The sequence below is a fragment of the Aristolochia californica genome, unplaced genomic scaffold (genome assembly GCF_029961685.1).
Source record: "Aristolochia californica isolate CCGP_79_NKW_82.1479 unplaced genomic scaffold, dmAriCali1.0.hap1 SCAF_9, whole genome shotgun sequence".
NCBI lineage: Eukaryota > Viridiplantae > Streptophyta > Magnoliopsida > Piperales > Aristolochiaceae > Aristolochia > Aristolochia californica.
Genome location: NW_027182290.1, coordinates 38768420 through 38783968, shown reverse-complemented (window position 1 = coordinate 38783968; position 15549 = coordinate 38768420). Strand labels below are relative to the sequence as shown.

The 15549-nt window shown below is 38.3% G+C and overlaps 2 protein-coding genes across 4 annotated transcripts in view; one reads left to right on the top strand and one right to left on the bottom strand.

Moving 5' to 3' along the window:
* The window catches only part of LOC137941320 (uncharacterized), a 46656-nt gene extending 44520 nt beyond the window's left edge, over positions 1-2136 (bottom strand). The window contains exons 1-2 of one of the 3 annotated variants that reach the window (XM_068786671.1): positions 1845-2136; positions 27-150 (exon numbers count right to left, since the gene is read on the bottom strand). In XM_068786671.1, coding sequence (XP_068642772.1) covers positions 27-150; positions 1845-1904 — 184 coding nt within the window. In that variant the 5' untranslated portion in view covers positions 1905-2136. The other 2 variants (XM_068786672.1, XM_068786673.1) reach the window with 2 other exon arrangements.
* A 7354-nt stretch (positions 2137-9490) lies between these two features.
* LOC137941457 (glucan endo-1,3-beta-glucosidase 6-like) lies at positions 9491-14770 on the top strand. The gene is made up of 2 exons (XM_068786887.1): positions 9491-10742; positions 13605-14770. Exons 1-2 carry the CDS (start codon positions 10411-10413, stop codon positions 14719-14721), a joined length of 1449 nt encoding a protein of 482 aa, XP_068642988.1. The 5' UTR covers positions 9491-10410; the 3' UTR covers positions 14722-14770.
* The last annotated feature ends 779 nt before the right edge of the window (positions 14771-15549 follow it).

Here is a 15549-nt window from a genome sequence, read left to right as displayed (position 1 = left end):
AAGAGTAAAAGCATGAGAACAATTACCACCACGTATCACATCTTCACTCCAGAATCTACTTTTTCCTTTGAGATTAAATAAGGAAAACACTGATGACGCCCCACTTTTACGACTTCCTATTGATGGCCAATCTGCCCCCATGGCTTGCAACTAAACACAAGTACCATCCAGTACTTAGTTGAGTGAACCAAAATATACAAGAAAAGGGTCTAGAGAGTATCAAGTATCAGTCAAAGAAAGAGTAACGTCACTTAAAACAACACAATTTTCTTGGAGTGGTATCTATTGGTATGCTTTACACAATAAAATCATCAATAAGGAAAAAAAATGCTTACATTGATCAACCATTTTAGTGTTCACAACCCCACTTAGCTTTTCCTGTTTTTTGGCTCTAATAAGATCTTCAATCCTTTAAAAAAGGAAAAAATGCTTACTGTGCCCCCTTCTTTTCAGAGCCAACTTTTGTTTTTTAAAGAAAACCCATTGCAGGTAATACTATTAAGAGCTTCTAGATGTTCACAAAGGCATAGGACATTCAATTGGTAGTGAGCCCTGCCATACCAAAATAAACATGCATGAAAACTGCCTTCTTCATCTGGTGGGTGCCTATCCGACCGCTTAATACAGTGACATGGTAGGATTTGTAAGATGGTTGATCAAGCTTCCTTTCTGTTAAATCTATATAATCACATAACCTGAGGCTCGAACCCTTCCCTTCAAGAAAACATATCTTGCATATTTACCATTATAAATGGCCAAAAATCATCGGATATGATGCTTTTTAGGTAAACAACATCTGTATCCTCTTGGCAAAACGAGCCATTTGGCAGCATACTACATCTTCTCCGAAATAGAATCCCTCACTAGAAGAGTACGAATAAGATGGCATCAGAAATCAGTATTAGAAAATAGAACTATATACGAGAAAAAAGTTGACTTTGGGACCACATAGGAGGTTCTCCACATCAATACATCTCTGAGCTAATTCTTATTTTTATCCGGAGTTAGTATCACCAATCCATGAGAAGACCAAATTCACTTCTTCATCTTTTTTAGGCAGAATCTCAACAAACACCAGCCTTGAAAAAACGTTAAGCCATACTATAATATCTTTCATGAAAAGGTCATCCACTGTCGATGAACTGAAAATCTGGAAGTTAACAACTTCTAATTTTGATATATGAGATAGCTAACTTAAAAAATTAAATGCTTTAAATGTTGACTGACATTATCATGTTAGTTGTAGCCCTTTTGGACCTACAGAAACTATATGGGTTCTCTATGACTTGCCAAATATAAGGTAAGACAGTACATTTGAATTTAACCATGGTACGTCTGTCAGCAAAGATCACATACACTTCTGGAAACTTGAAGCGTGAGGAGCAATAAACACTCTAAAACAAATGCGCATAAAAAAATGATTGAATTTCAACAAGTTGGCAGTATAAGCTTGAACTAACGTGGTATATCTTCTTTCCTATATCTGATTTCATGTAGTGTGCCAGCTAACCAGCAAATGTTACTGAATTTGAAAAATAAAAACAAACATACATGCTTGCTATCTCATTATTGTTGAGGCTTACTCTAAAAAATAATGAAGCGTACTCAGTGAACTAGAAGAATAGGAGACTTAAGGTAGTTAAATGCAATTTGAGAAGCAGTACAGAGAGTCTAATAAACATGTGATGGCTTCCAAACGTCAAGAATTTACATTTCCACAATATCCAAGGTTCGACAGTAAAAGGCACCGACCAGGTAAGCATAGAAGGTCAAATCGACAACAAGTCGAACAGGAGGTTATCTTTACGCCTTTTACGGTTCAAAGAGCTCCAAGGATAACTGACCTGTAACACCATGCCGGTAAGGAGTACAAAAAAGATCCGCGGCATCAGCCTCCGATCCATTTCCGTGGTAACGAAGAATAACTTGACGAAGGATATTCGACTTCCTAGGGTGCTAATCGAAGAAGTTGAGTCAGGAACATGGAATGAAATCTCAGACGGATGACAGTGACGAGAGCGCTAATTTAGTAGGGGAAATTTCCGTTGAAAAATTTGGGGGTTTTATTGAAGTAAAATCCACGAGATGAGCTCGTAATGGATTCGGCACACAAGTGCTACTGTGGACTCGCGATTCGCGAACGAGACTGCTTGCTGGCTTCACAGCAGCACAGCTTCACTATGGCGCGCTTGTGGCCTCGTGGCAGTCGCGGAGTCGCTGGCTACGCCTCTAGCAGGACCGAGGTTGTTTTAAACCGTATCAACCATCAGATCAGTTGTACAACTGGTTTAAATTCATTCCGGTTCAATGAAGTTTACATACCATGGTCTTCCGACCCGGAACCCCAACCGATTCACTGTCTTGAATTTCCAAGCCAGATTGTATGAATCGGCTTACAACTCATAAGTGTTGTGGTTGAACTCGGGTCAAGCTGACTCGTCTATATTAGAAGGGTTAAGTCTAACCTGGACTCAACCCGCCCCCTTGAAAGAGTTAGAAGCCGACTAGTTAAATCAAAAAATTATGTTCCACACCCAGAAATTTCCATATTTATAAGAGAGTATGTTGCCATACAAATAATTATCTAGGTTTAAGCCATATTTTAACAAGAGATTTGTGGTGGAAACTTAAGGTTATAGATAAGTTTTCACACAATGACATTGGGACCAAAATAAAGAGACTTTTGGGAGCTATTGTCGAGCTCCCAAAAGTGGCACATCACTCGACCGATACATCAAAGGATGGGAAATAAGGTAAATTAACATATATCTCCCCAAACCAACGTAGCTTAACAAATTCTAATGATCTTGTAAGCATCATGATAGATGATATGGTGGGTAGCTTAATTGGGTTCCAAGCATCTATTTAGGCATGCCTCATTGAGAAATTTTTAAAATGCTCCTGTCTATCAAGGTCAATTTAATAAGTGTGAACTAGGAGCAAAGTATAATAGATGTGTCTCCCTTGACATCGTATTAAATTTAATCTGATCAGAAAGGGAGTGAAATGCTAAGGTGTAAGCTTATCCTTAGGTAAATGGATTTTATGGTACTAAGAAAGATGAGACACTTAGGGTTCTTGAATTGTATGCCAAAGTGTAAAGTATTGATACAAAACCTAGAAGCACAAAACAACTCTTACTTTATCTGATTTAGGTCGAGTCAAGATTCTTTAGCAAAAAATGTGTAGGTAAGGTAGGGGTGGCCATTGGATCAGATTTTACGGGGAACCCTACCCGACCCAAAAAATTCAAATTCTGATTTATCGTTTCATCTTGTGGGTCAGGCACGGAACGAGAAAAAGAAACTCGTCGAGTTTCATGTTAGATGATGGGTTTTCCCAAATCCGACTCAAACTATACCTGAACCCAACCACAAACAAGACGAAGAGATTAAATGGGTTTGAGACAGGTTGGGTTTATGGGAACGGGGCAGGAATGGGGTCACATGAATGTTTTCATATTGCTATTAGAGTTGGTTGATAGAACATGATGACAAGAGTATAACTGCCAATTGCATGATATTAATAGAAATAAAATATACCATGTGATCTTGTTTTTAACAATTTTTTGCTTGTGTTTTTTTCTCAATGAAGGTTATTGACTTGTGTAATACATTGGAGATGAAAATGAGAGAGAACATAATAGATGCAAGTTGGCTACTAAAGAAGGAAAAATAGAGAAAATAAAAGGCAAAAAGAGAAATTAATTTTCATAAATCAAGCTACCTAGTATAATCAATTATATCTAATCATATTCTATAAATTAATTTTATTTCTCAAACCCAATAATAGACCATTTCTTTCATCTAAATACCGTTATGGGTCTTTCATATATAGAAAAAAATGATTTTTTCGGATATTAGGTTGTGTTTTGAACACATGAAATGGAGAAAATAAAGAGAAAGAGAAAATAAAATAAAATAAAATATTTTTTTGCTCTTGTTTGGATGCCCATAGAAAATGAGAGAGGAAATAGAAGAGAAATATAGTAATATTTTAAAATTTTGATGATTAAAATTTTCTCTCAAGTTTCTAATTTTTTTCTCCCCAAATTCCATCATTTCGTGAGAGAAAACTTATCAGTTATAAGAGATAAAGTGGTTTTCTCTCGCAAAAAAACAGAAAATATTTTTTTTCTTCTCTTTTTCTTTATTTTTCTTTTCTTTTATGTGGATTCCAAAAAGACCCTTAGGCCGTGTTTGGAACACAAAAAGTTGAAAGAAAAAAAAAAAAAGATAAGAGGTTTATTTTCTCTAGATGTCTAAGAAAAATGAGAGAGAAAATGGAAGATAAATATAGTTTATCTTATTTGGATACATGTAGAAAATAAAATTAATAATATTTTCAAATTTTGATGATTACAAATTCATCTCAAGTTCCTTTTTCTTTTATTTCCTCCTGCTAAACAAGATAAAATATATCTCTCCTCTTTTGTTTTTTCTTTTAAGTGGGTTCCAAACAGCCCTTAAAGTTTCACAAACGGATCTTTTAGATAATATCTCAAAAAATGACCACAAAATTAATAAAAAGAGCAACTTCTTTCTCCTGATCCCCTTGCTTGACCACCTAACAAGCCTGAGCTATCTAAATGACATTACTCCACCAAACTGTCAAGAGCAACACTGATCTTCTTGATCGCCATTTATGTAATGTTGATGTTACAGTGCTGCTGGCATCATAAATGAATTTCTCCTAAGCTTTGATGGCGACCTTACGTTAGGAAATGGACATTCCGGAGAAGGTCATGGACGGTGTCAGTCACTGTCGAAGGCGCCATTTTTTGCCAAATCCAGTCACAGCAAATGTTGCTTTCGATCCTTAAAAGTTAGCTCTTCACTCTGTTTCGTAATCCTCAAGCCGTTCGAAGAATCGATCTTATAGTACACATCCAAGGTGGGTATCTTTTTCTTATATACAAAGGGATGCTAATCAAAGAGTCGCTGGTGAGCAGCTTCCAGAACAGAAATTCTTAAAATTCTTAAAATGATTTCGGTTTAATTTTCTCCGAAAGCAAAAGACAATAGAAACCTGAATTTTTCGTTTCGACTTGTAAGATCCAACGGATCAGAGACTTAGAGAGGATGAGATTCTAGGTCGCCGATCTCTTTGCAAGGTGCCGGTAGGTCCGATACCAGTTACGTCGGCAGGGTTTTAGCATAAAGTATAATCTCCGTCGAGCTTACGAAAACTACAACCGAGTCTTAAAAAAAAACACGAATCAAAGGAATCCACTGGAAAAAAACAAAAAAGAGCAGAGAAGCGAGTCGACATGAATCAGAAAAAGCTTACAGGTCCGGGAGGAAAGCCTGACATGGGGAGAGACACGGTCCCGTACAAAATTGCCCTTGCTTTTCGATAATTCCAAAGCTCCAGACCAAGCCAAATGGCGCGGTTTGCGAATTCATCTGAGCTTGTCTATCACGGGCGTGCGACGGAATCTTTCGCTTTTCATGAAATATTCTCCGGGACCGAATAAAGGAGTATGATCCAAGTTACGTTTACTTTCAATCTTTAATTTATTTTTTCGTCTGTTTTTGTTAGAGAGAGAGAGAGGACACCCTTCGTGTATAGGGTTAAGGGAAAACTTCCTATCATCTTATGCTAAAGGGGACCTTCATTGGTAACATGAGTCCCTATCCCTTATGCATATTCTATGGGAGAAGTCTACCCTACTCTCTCCATTAGGGATAGTAAATCCATTTGTATTTTGAGCACTTAAGGATTAAAAAGATATAATTAACAATAATATTAATACATATATACACCCTTCTCCTTCCCAAAAAAATATAATCCTAATTTTATATTTAGCGAACAAGATAGGTATTGCCATTTCCACCAAGGGTGATACTAAGCCAAACTCACTTATGAGCCACTCGAGTTCAACTCGTAAAAAACTTGACTCAATTCAGTTTTCCTTGACATCGGGTTGAGTTTGAACTTGGAATAAAACTCATTAACTATAATAAGTTGAGCTCGAGATTTTTAATTTGGCTTGTTGAGCCAACCGTTAGTAAATATTTTCTTAAGAAAATACGTTTTATCCTAAATACTCTCATTATCTAGTTGATGGTTGCTCTTGTTTTCGTCAAATCTCAAAGATAACCCACCATTAAGCCCTTTGGAGTCTCTCAACATTGAGTACTATTGCTTGACAATGACATAAATGCTATTGATGAAGAAGTTTAGTTTTCTATTAGGTCTACTCCTATACATTAATATGCTTGGTAGCCAAGTCCTAAGCTTTATAATAACATGTAATTAAATGGCATTAAATTCATCACCAAATTATCTTTGTATATTTTTTATAATTTTAAATATATATTAACCTTAAACCCGCTTCGAACTCTAGTTTGGGGGTTAGTCAACAATGAAGTTCATGCATATTACATAGTTCATTTGATTAGGCCGTTCGTGGTGAATGAGCGCTAGCATCATTTGAAAACTGCAAGTAATTTACTCAGGCTAAAATGGTGGAATTGTGATTCAACCCGATTTTCTGAATCATTCACTTGAAGCGTCGCTCGGGACACATCGTTGCCTCCCCCGACGAAATTTTTTCCCCTCATTTGTGCTATGTTCTCCCTCTTGGCCTTCCTCTCCTGAATTTTTTTCTTCACCCACTCTCTTCTTCCTCTCATCGTCTTCATCTCGTCTTCACACTCCCTTCGTTGTCTTTGTATCTCTTCTCCCTTCTCATCGTCTTTGCATTTCCTCTCCCTGTCTCTCTCGACCTCCCTTTCAGTTCTCCTTCTCTTTTCTCCCTCTCGGGCTCTCTCTCTTCTCACTTTTGGCCTCCCTCTCCCTTCTCCCTCTCATTCTTCTCTTTCCCACTAAAAATCCTCTCGATTTCCTACGATTTAACCCATTTCGACTTCGATTTTCTTCGATTTCCCCATTTCGCTTCGATTTCGACATTGGGTTAAACCCTAATTTTTTTATTATTAATTTACTATTATATTTGATTTAATCTTAATTTATGTGTACGGTATTTGTATTTATTGTTTAGTTTCTGCATAATTTCGGGATATAGGGTTAGGGTTTATGGTATTTAGGGTTAAGGTAGGGTATAATTTCGGGTTTAGGGTATATAGAGTTAGGGTTAAGGTAGGGTATAATTTCGGGTTTAGGGTTTAAGGTATTTAGAGTATGGTTAAGGTAGGGTTTAAGGTATTTAGCGTTAGAGTTTTTTTGTTTTTAAAAGCGCAGTCAAGGTAGGGTTAGGGGTTTAGGGTTTAGGGTTTGGGGCTTTTAGGGGGTTTAGTGTAAAAAGTTTATGGTTTAAGTTATGGAATTAGGGTTAGGGTTAAGGGTTTTGGGTTTAGGGGCTAATGGAGTTAGGGTTTAGGGTTTAGGGGCTAATGGATGGTGGGTTTAGGGTTTAGGTTTTAGGGGCTAAAGTTTAGGGTTTTGGGTTTATGGGGCTAATGGGTGGGTTGGGTTCAGTTCAAACTAGGCTGAGTCACCTACATGGGTGTACATTAGCCAACGAAACCCGACCCCCATCAGACGAGGTATGGTTCGTAGTGACTGTGTAGTCATATGGGACTCTACGACGGGTGTTCCAGTGAATTTGGATTTGATGAGTGTGTTTTTGCATTGTTCTAGTCATGTGCAATGGAATTAGTTTGATTAATTTGTAAATGTTATAGAATGTTGTTGAATAATTTTGAAGTACTTTGGAATGATCTATCCATGTGGTGAGGAGATTCAGATGACTTATAAATATCCACCAGGTGTTTTTTTTTTTTAAAGTTTTTATTTGGGTTTCTATGTGTCCATATTTACTATGAAGGGTAAAGGTTGTCTGATAATTTTTTTCTATTGAGGACCTTTTCGGATTTAGATTATAAATGCCTAGAAGAAGACAACAAACTCCTCGATCATATGATGTTTGGACCTTCGAGGATGACAAAAAAATGTTTGATCTTTTGGTTGAGCAGGTCAATATGGGGAACAACTTGGCTATTGGGGTTTGGAAGCATGAGGTGTGTATGAACTGTGTCAATAGGTTCAATGAAAATGCAGTTAATAAAAAAATTGTTGAGCAACTCAAGAATCGAATAAGAATATGGAAGAAAACTTACCAAACAGTAACGAGTTGTCTCAACACTAGTGGGTTCGACTGATATGCAACCAAACAATGAGTTACTGTATGTTATTCTGTATGACAAGACTCCATCAAGGTCAATAACTAAACTGCAAAATATTTTATATATTTTTCGCATTACAAGAAAACTCTATCGGCCGATTTAAAAGATGTTTTTTGCTTGCGGAGGTTGCGTGAATTAGAATCCACAAGAGACTCACAATTTTGAGATACCATAGCGACTAGCATGTAGAATAATCATTGATGGTTGTATCTTATTGCTTTTGAACATGTATTTTGTCATTACTAAACTAGTAAATTGATGATTTTAATATTAAATACACGAACTCGTTGTTATATTCCAATGCATAAACGTTTGCTTTTATATTGTAAATTATAGATTATTATGGGTAACTCGGTTCATTTTCAAACATGTTTTTTAAGTTTTAATTATATATATGTTATTAATAATTTATCCTAATTTATTAATAAAATAATATATATATATATATATATATATATATATATATATATATGTTTATTAATTATCAATAACGCGTCTCACCCCTAATCTCCCCTATCTACGGTGGGCCAGCAAAATCTCCCCCGGCCATTGGAGACCACAGTAAGTGCGGGGGCAGGCAAATGTGTCCCACTTTATGGAATCTATACTATTTTATTAATTTTTTAATTTATCAAAGACGGTGGTGTTACCTTTTATGAAATTTATATTCAAAATAACACTAAAAACAGTTACAATAATTAGATAGTAATATGGATTATTTTATTGAAAACAGATAATGCGCCATTATCTGGGCTTAAAAAACACAGGGCAAAGGAGTAAAAAAGCGCAAAGCCCAGCAGTCCGTGTCTGCATTTATTCAGGTATATCACCTACGAGCGCCTCGACTGGACAGGTATTTATCAGCCACTCTCAGCGCTTTTAGACGCATTTGAATCTCCACGCCCTAAATTGTCATCAATAGCAGGATACTCAAGAGGGGTTAAAACCGGAATTCGACCTCGAACTCTAAACCGAAACCGGACCTCGTTCCCGACCATCAATTCCCAATATGATTGATTTTTTTTTAATTCTATTCCCACCCTGTAAGCCAAAGAAAATCAAAACCTCAATTTTTCGGGTAGGGTTCTATGAAATTCTCACCTTTAACTCGACCCGATATCCAAACTAATTTCACGGTAGGCAATCGTACCGGACCACTGATGACCAGTTACCACCTGACAGGAGCACTGCTACAGCTTAGTCCTGGACTTAACGCCAGCATCTGTTCCAGTAAAAACTTGCCTGGAGCCAACCTGAATTCGGACAAAGATTATTTTAATATAGCATTTACAGCATCCGAATTTTCTGTTTTCTCTTTTTAGGCGGATTCTTGAGCTCTGCCTTACTCTATCGTAAGATCCCAGCGTTGCTTAGCTTAGTTTCTTTTCTTCCTTATCTTGCTTTCCGTTTCCTTCTTTTTTCTTAATCTTGTGTTCTGGATACATATTCCGTCTTCCAGCTCTGCTGGTGAGCGTAGGTAGCATCTGGGATAGGAGGGTCATGGACCCACCAGTACAGGCAGATGAGTTTTCATGATTGTTTTAGCACACTCAGGAGTCGGGGGCCAAAATAACCAAGTTTTCTTTGATTGTTTATTAGCTTCTGGCCTCTCGTTGTCTTTGTTTTTCTTATCGTCCTCTCTGTATTGGGGTTTTGGCTCGAATTGCGGTTTTTTTTTTTATGAAATTTGTCCTTACAGTTGTTTTGGCATAGTTTAGCGTTGCTACCTCAAGCCTTTTCTCTGCAGAGATTTTCCTGAGCTGAATAAAAGCTGAACTCTGGTAAACACAAGTTTTGTTTTTTTTCGGTAAGCGGTTAAGCACTTAGTTTTGATGTTCCTTTCAGGTGGATAGGCAGTATTACGATTTTGGAGGCGAATAGAAGTAATTTTCCGTTGCATTCTTATGTTTTCTGGATCTGGGTTTGTGTACTTTTTCACTCTTTCATATCTGCGTTCGATTTCCATCGAAACCTATCAACAGTTTTGTCATCTAAGGTGAGGAAAGAAGAGGATTTTCGTGCTGGATTATTTTGTGTTTTCTCCCCTCTTTATTGTAGGAACTCCCTTGTTGACCCAAGCTTTACTTCCAGATAAATTTTGGTTTAGATTAAGGCTTTAACTTTACGATCTTTTTCGGAGGTTGAGAGTTGCTTCTATTCAGTCGTCTGGGTTACTGGCGCCGGTGTAGTTCTTTCAAACCCATCTTTTTGAAGCGAAGTTTGGGTTATTGGAAGCTACTGGGCTTGATTTAGGGGAGCCATGGGCTGGTTTTCAATGGTTTTCGGTGCCCTGTCGTGGTTTTGCTTGGTGAGTTCAGTGGTAGGCATTGGAGCGAACTGGGGCACACAGTCGAGCCACCCTTTGGATCCTGGAATAGTTGTCAGAATGCTACGGGATAACGGGTTTCAGAAGGTGAAGTTGTTTGATGCAGATCCAGCGACTATGAAGGCCCTTGGGAAGTCAGGGCTTGAGGTCATGGTGGGGATACCAAACGACATGCTGGCCACTTTGGCAACTAGTGTCAAGGCAGCTGAAAAATGGGTGTCTAAAAATGTCTCCTCCTACGTCTCCAGCAATGGTGTGAACATCAAGTGAGGATACAAACTCTTATCTCTTTTATATTCTTTATTTCTTCTTCGAAGAACTTATGGTTGCTGAGCTTCGGCTATAGTATTTGTTGCTTATTTTAAAGACATCGTAGTTCTTCTCTCCGTATTTTTTGAGGTTGTTTCCAACCAGCCTAATGGTTTTTAATGATGTCTTACTGAAAGCTTGGTTAGGCATTACTGGTAAAAAATAGTTTTTGATTGGTCCTACATCTTGTGTGTGTGTATGAGGGGTGGGGGGGGGGGGGGGGGGGGGGGGGGGGGGGGGGTTGTTTAAAACGAACTATTTTTTGCATCCGTTAAGTGTCTTGCTTTATCTAGAATCTGTATTCATTGATTTCCTTTCAATGATGTCTTACTGAAAACTTGGTGTAGGCATTCAATTTGGTAAAAAATAGTTTCTGATCGGTACTTCATTTTGTCGGGGGAGGGAGGAAGGTGCGTGTGGGGGCGGTGTTGGTTAATAAGAGTTATCTTTGCATCCGTTAAGTGTCTTGCTTTATCTAGAATCTGTATTCATTGATTCCTTTTCTGTTAGTATTTTTAATATTATATGTTTTCTGCATTGGATGTCTGAAACACATGTAATTCCAGTGCTGAGCGTTTATTTTTTTAGCCGGATTTTGTTGCAAGCATGAAATGGAGACTTGAAGGGAATCCTGAGTTTGAGCAAATGCTTGTTAGTTACATCTTTATTCTTTACCGAGTGATTTTTAGAAGATTTGTTGAGGTTATGAGAGATGTCCATTGACACTGAAGGGTGGACATCCAAGGCATCTGCATTTCCAAAGGAAGTTTTAATGCAATGAGGTGGAAAAATGCCTTTCTGAACCATCTATTAATTTTTATTGAAAGATTAGGTGGCGTTACGTTTTCTATTTTACAGCCGCTCATGGAAGAAATACTTATCTTTGGGATGTGGATGATCTTGAATTCAGATTAGATCCCTATGGTGGTTCACTTTTTGCAGGCACTGGCACTACCTTAGGGTGTGTAGACCTTGCTTGGTTGTAGTGTCCCATGTGCCAGATCACTGCATGGCAGAAGCTATGAGAGAAGCCTTCGATTTATCTTAGCAGCAAAGGTGTTAGTTTTGTTGCTTTTGGTTCATGCCATTGCAGATAATGACTTGGTTGGTCAATGTCTGTGGAAAATCTTACACTTGTCTTGTCATTGGATTTAAAGGTTCATGTTACTGTTAGACAGTATCAGTAAGCATTCTTTTGCTATTCACCAGACAAAATAGCCATTTGCTTTCCTCACAGTTGTCAGTTTTTTTAGTAATTCCGTGAGGTATAGATCTATTCTTATCTATTTCAGTATAAAGTGGTATAAAAAATTATACTTCACTTGGATGTGAAAATCCACATCCGAAGTCAAAACGGTAATGGTATTCACTTGGATGTGAAAATCCATCTTCTAATTCAGAACGGTATAGTTTGGCTTAAGTTTGCAAAGTGTGACTCCTCATCTGTATACAGTAATGCTTGATGAGATTGTTTTTTATTTTTATTTTCGGTTAGTTACTGATTGACTGCACTAAGAGAGTGTAGCAACTAGGGATTAAACAACAATTAATGATATAAGCTTGCCTAACCTAGGTATCGGAGCAGTCAATTTAACATGGTATCAGAGCAGGTGCTCATATGCGGGCCTATACCTAAACTGTCTACTTGTAGAGCCACAATAAAGGGCCTACACCTAAAACTATCCACTTGTAGCGCCACAAAAGAGGGCCTACACCTAAACTGCCTACTCCTAAATTATCCACTTGTAGAGCCACAAAAGAGGGTTTACATGTGAGGGGGAGTGTTAAGGAATAATCCCACATAGATTAGTGAGTACAAAGATCTTGAGTTTACTAGTGGGTAAAGAGGTTTCCTAAGTTGGCTAGTCATTTTGGGATAGGGCCTTGGACCCAATTTAACAACATCTTCCAATCAGAAATCTTTTCTTGCTAGAGATGCTGATTCTTGTTTTTCCAGAATCTGACACAGGGCACTGCTTAATTTGATGTGGCAATGTTCAGAAAGACTTCCATAAAGCCTTCTCTTGCACATTTGGTATTCTTAAATTAATATTCACTAGGATAAATGCGAGACTCAGAACTCATATTAATGTATTTTTATACTACTTTCAAGTAATAACACCTGACAGGTCAGGGCATCAGTCTTCCAATTTGCTAAAACTTTGCATTCTTGTGCACTTAATTTGTTCCATGCCATGTTTATAGTGCATTCCCATGAGAATCTTTGCACATTGTGCCGTTCATTAGTCAGTTTCTTATTTTGGATGCTATTTTAGTGCTATTGGTGCTTCATTCTAGTTGTCCTTTTTGTACGGTACATAAAAGTACTGGTTAGAATAGGTTTTGAAGTCATTCAAAAGTTGAGTGACAGACAAGACCTGATGCTTTCCTGATTGATGGTTCCACTGTTAAGCAGATGAGGCAGATGGACATTGCCATCTTAGTCCACATGAACAAAGAGTAGGCTACAGATTTTCTCTTCTTTTGATATATAAATGATTTCAGCGGAAGTGTTGAAGAAAGATTGATTTGTCAACATGTTTAAATCTGAAGGTCCCCTTGACTGAATATGCTTTTCTTCCACTAGATGATTCTTAACACAAAAAGTTTTGGTTTGTCTACTTATGTAATTTTATTATTTGGTGCTCTGTTCATTTGGACTGCTAGCTGTTGTGCTTCCCATGCTTCAGTGCCAATTACTTTCTTTTATCTCGTCTTTTAAAACAAAATCTTACTGAACATAGGGGAGAATCTTGGTATGAACAGTTGGCATTGTTCCTTGTCGTGTAAACTTCTTTCCTCCTTTTCCTGCTTTACAGGTATGTAGCTGTTGGCAATGAACCGTTCTTGGAAACCTATAATGGTAGTTTCCTTAGAACAACATTCCCAGCTCTCCAGAATGTCCAAAGTGCCCTCATAAAAGCTGGTCTCAGCAGCCAAGTTAAGGTTACTGTCCCCCTAAATGCTGATGTCTACCAATCCTCCACGGGCGTCCCATCCGGTGGGGACTTTCGTACTGACATCCATGACTTAATGATTGCTATTGTCAAGTTTCTGAGTGACAATGGAGCCGCTTTCACTGTCAACATCTACCCCTTTATCAGCCTCTACTCAGACGCCAGCTTCCCTGTGGATTATGCATTCTTTGACAGTAATTCTGCCACAATTACTGATGGGGGCACACCCTACACCAATATGTTTGATGCAAATATGGACACACTCATCTGGGCACTGAGGAAAAACGGTTTTGAGAACTTGCCAATCATTGTCGGTGAAATTGGGTGGCCAACAGATGGTGATCGAAATGCAAATTTGAACTACGCACAGCGGTTTAACCAAGGATTCATGACACACATCTTGACTGGTAGAGGGAGCCCGATGAGGGCTGGACCCATCGATGCCTATTTGTTCAGCTTGATCGATGAGGACGAGAAGAGCATAGCACCAGGAAATTTTGAACGGCATTGGGGTGTATTTAACTACGATGGGAGTGCCAAATATCAGCTCAATCTCGGTGCCACAAATTCTGGAGCCTTGGTTCCTGCAAAAAGTGTTCGCTATTTAGCCCGGAAATGGTGTGTGCTCAAGCCACAGGCAAGTTTGGATGACCCCAGCATTCCGCTCAGTATGAGTTATGCCTGTGCTAATGCAGACTGCACGAAACTTGGATATGGCACCTCTTGTGGAGATTTGGATGCTCGAGGAAATATATCATATGCATTTAACAGTTACTTTCAAAAGTTCAATCAGTTTGATAGTTCTTGCAAATTTCCAAACCTTTCAATGATAACAACGACGAATCCCTCTACGGGAAATTGCCTGTTTGCGATCATGATCGAGTCCACTCTCTCAGACGGGGGTCAGAGATTTATGTGCTTGGCAAAGGTGGCTCTTCATTTTCTGGTAACAGTTTTGCTATGCCTAACATTCCTGTAAATTTTGGGAAGCTTATGATGCTTGACTGATTTTTTGTTTTGGTGATAAATTGCTTCCATTAGAGATATGATAGTAGATGAGAGGAAAGAGGAGCCCCCACTTGGGTTGAGTAGATGTATAAAGGGATGGCTTCGTGTGAGGAAAGGGTTACTGTTTCACCCTGTAGGGATAATGAAGGGATGTACTGTCCTGTCATAGTCTCTCAAAATGAAAAACAAGGAATGCAAACATAAATTAAGGTGGTTTAAAAAATAAAAAAAATTGATTGTACTGGTAAGTTTCTTATACTCCTACTTGTTAAATAAATGACATAAAAAAGAACAAGAAGATATTTAAGAACTTCTCGGGGATAAAAGAATTGGGTTTATTGGGATGGCTGGGTTGGGTTTACTGAAACATAATACCACGTTGATCTGTTGCTCTTGCCATGTCTGGGTGTTTGGATCGGGGCAATTGGCTGAACAACCTCAAGAAAAATGAGAAAACAGTACGTAAAAAAAATATGAAAAAGAATCACTGCCACGATGGCGAGTTCAGTGAGCTGTTTCTCAAACAAAGCGAAGTTTCACTCGTCTTTTAGCTAGAAGAGTAAATAAAAATTGTAGAGAGGTTGCCATTCTCGCCTGAAAAAGCTAGCGCGGACGGCAGGCAGGGCTTGACTTGCTCGACCTTTCATAATGCACGGAAGAGCCTTTCGTGTGTTGACGATGCACGTGGTTCGTTGCCCACGACCGCAGCATTTCAAAAGGCTATTCTTCCTGTCGTTGAATGATTGATACATCTTGGAGAAGTATTTCAAGTGCTCATTCAAAAGTGGCTTCAGGATGA

Excerpts from the sequence above, each read along its gene's own strand:
- LOC137941457 (XM_068786887.1), top strand. The coding sequence starts at position 10,411 with ATGGGCTGGTTTTCAATGGTTTTCGGTGCCCTGTCGTGGTTTTGCTTG. Across the intron at positions 10,743-13,604 it reads AGCAATGGTGTGAACATCAA|GTATGTAGCTGTTGGCAATG; the intron begins GTGAGGATACAA and ends CCTGCTTTACAG.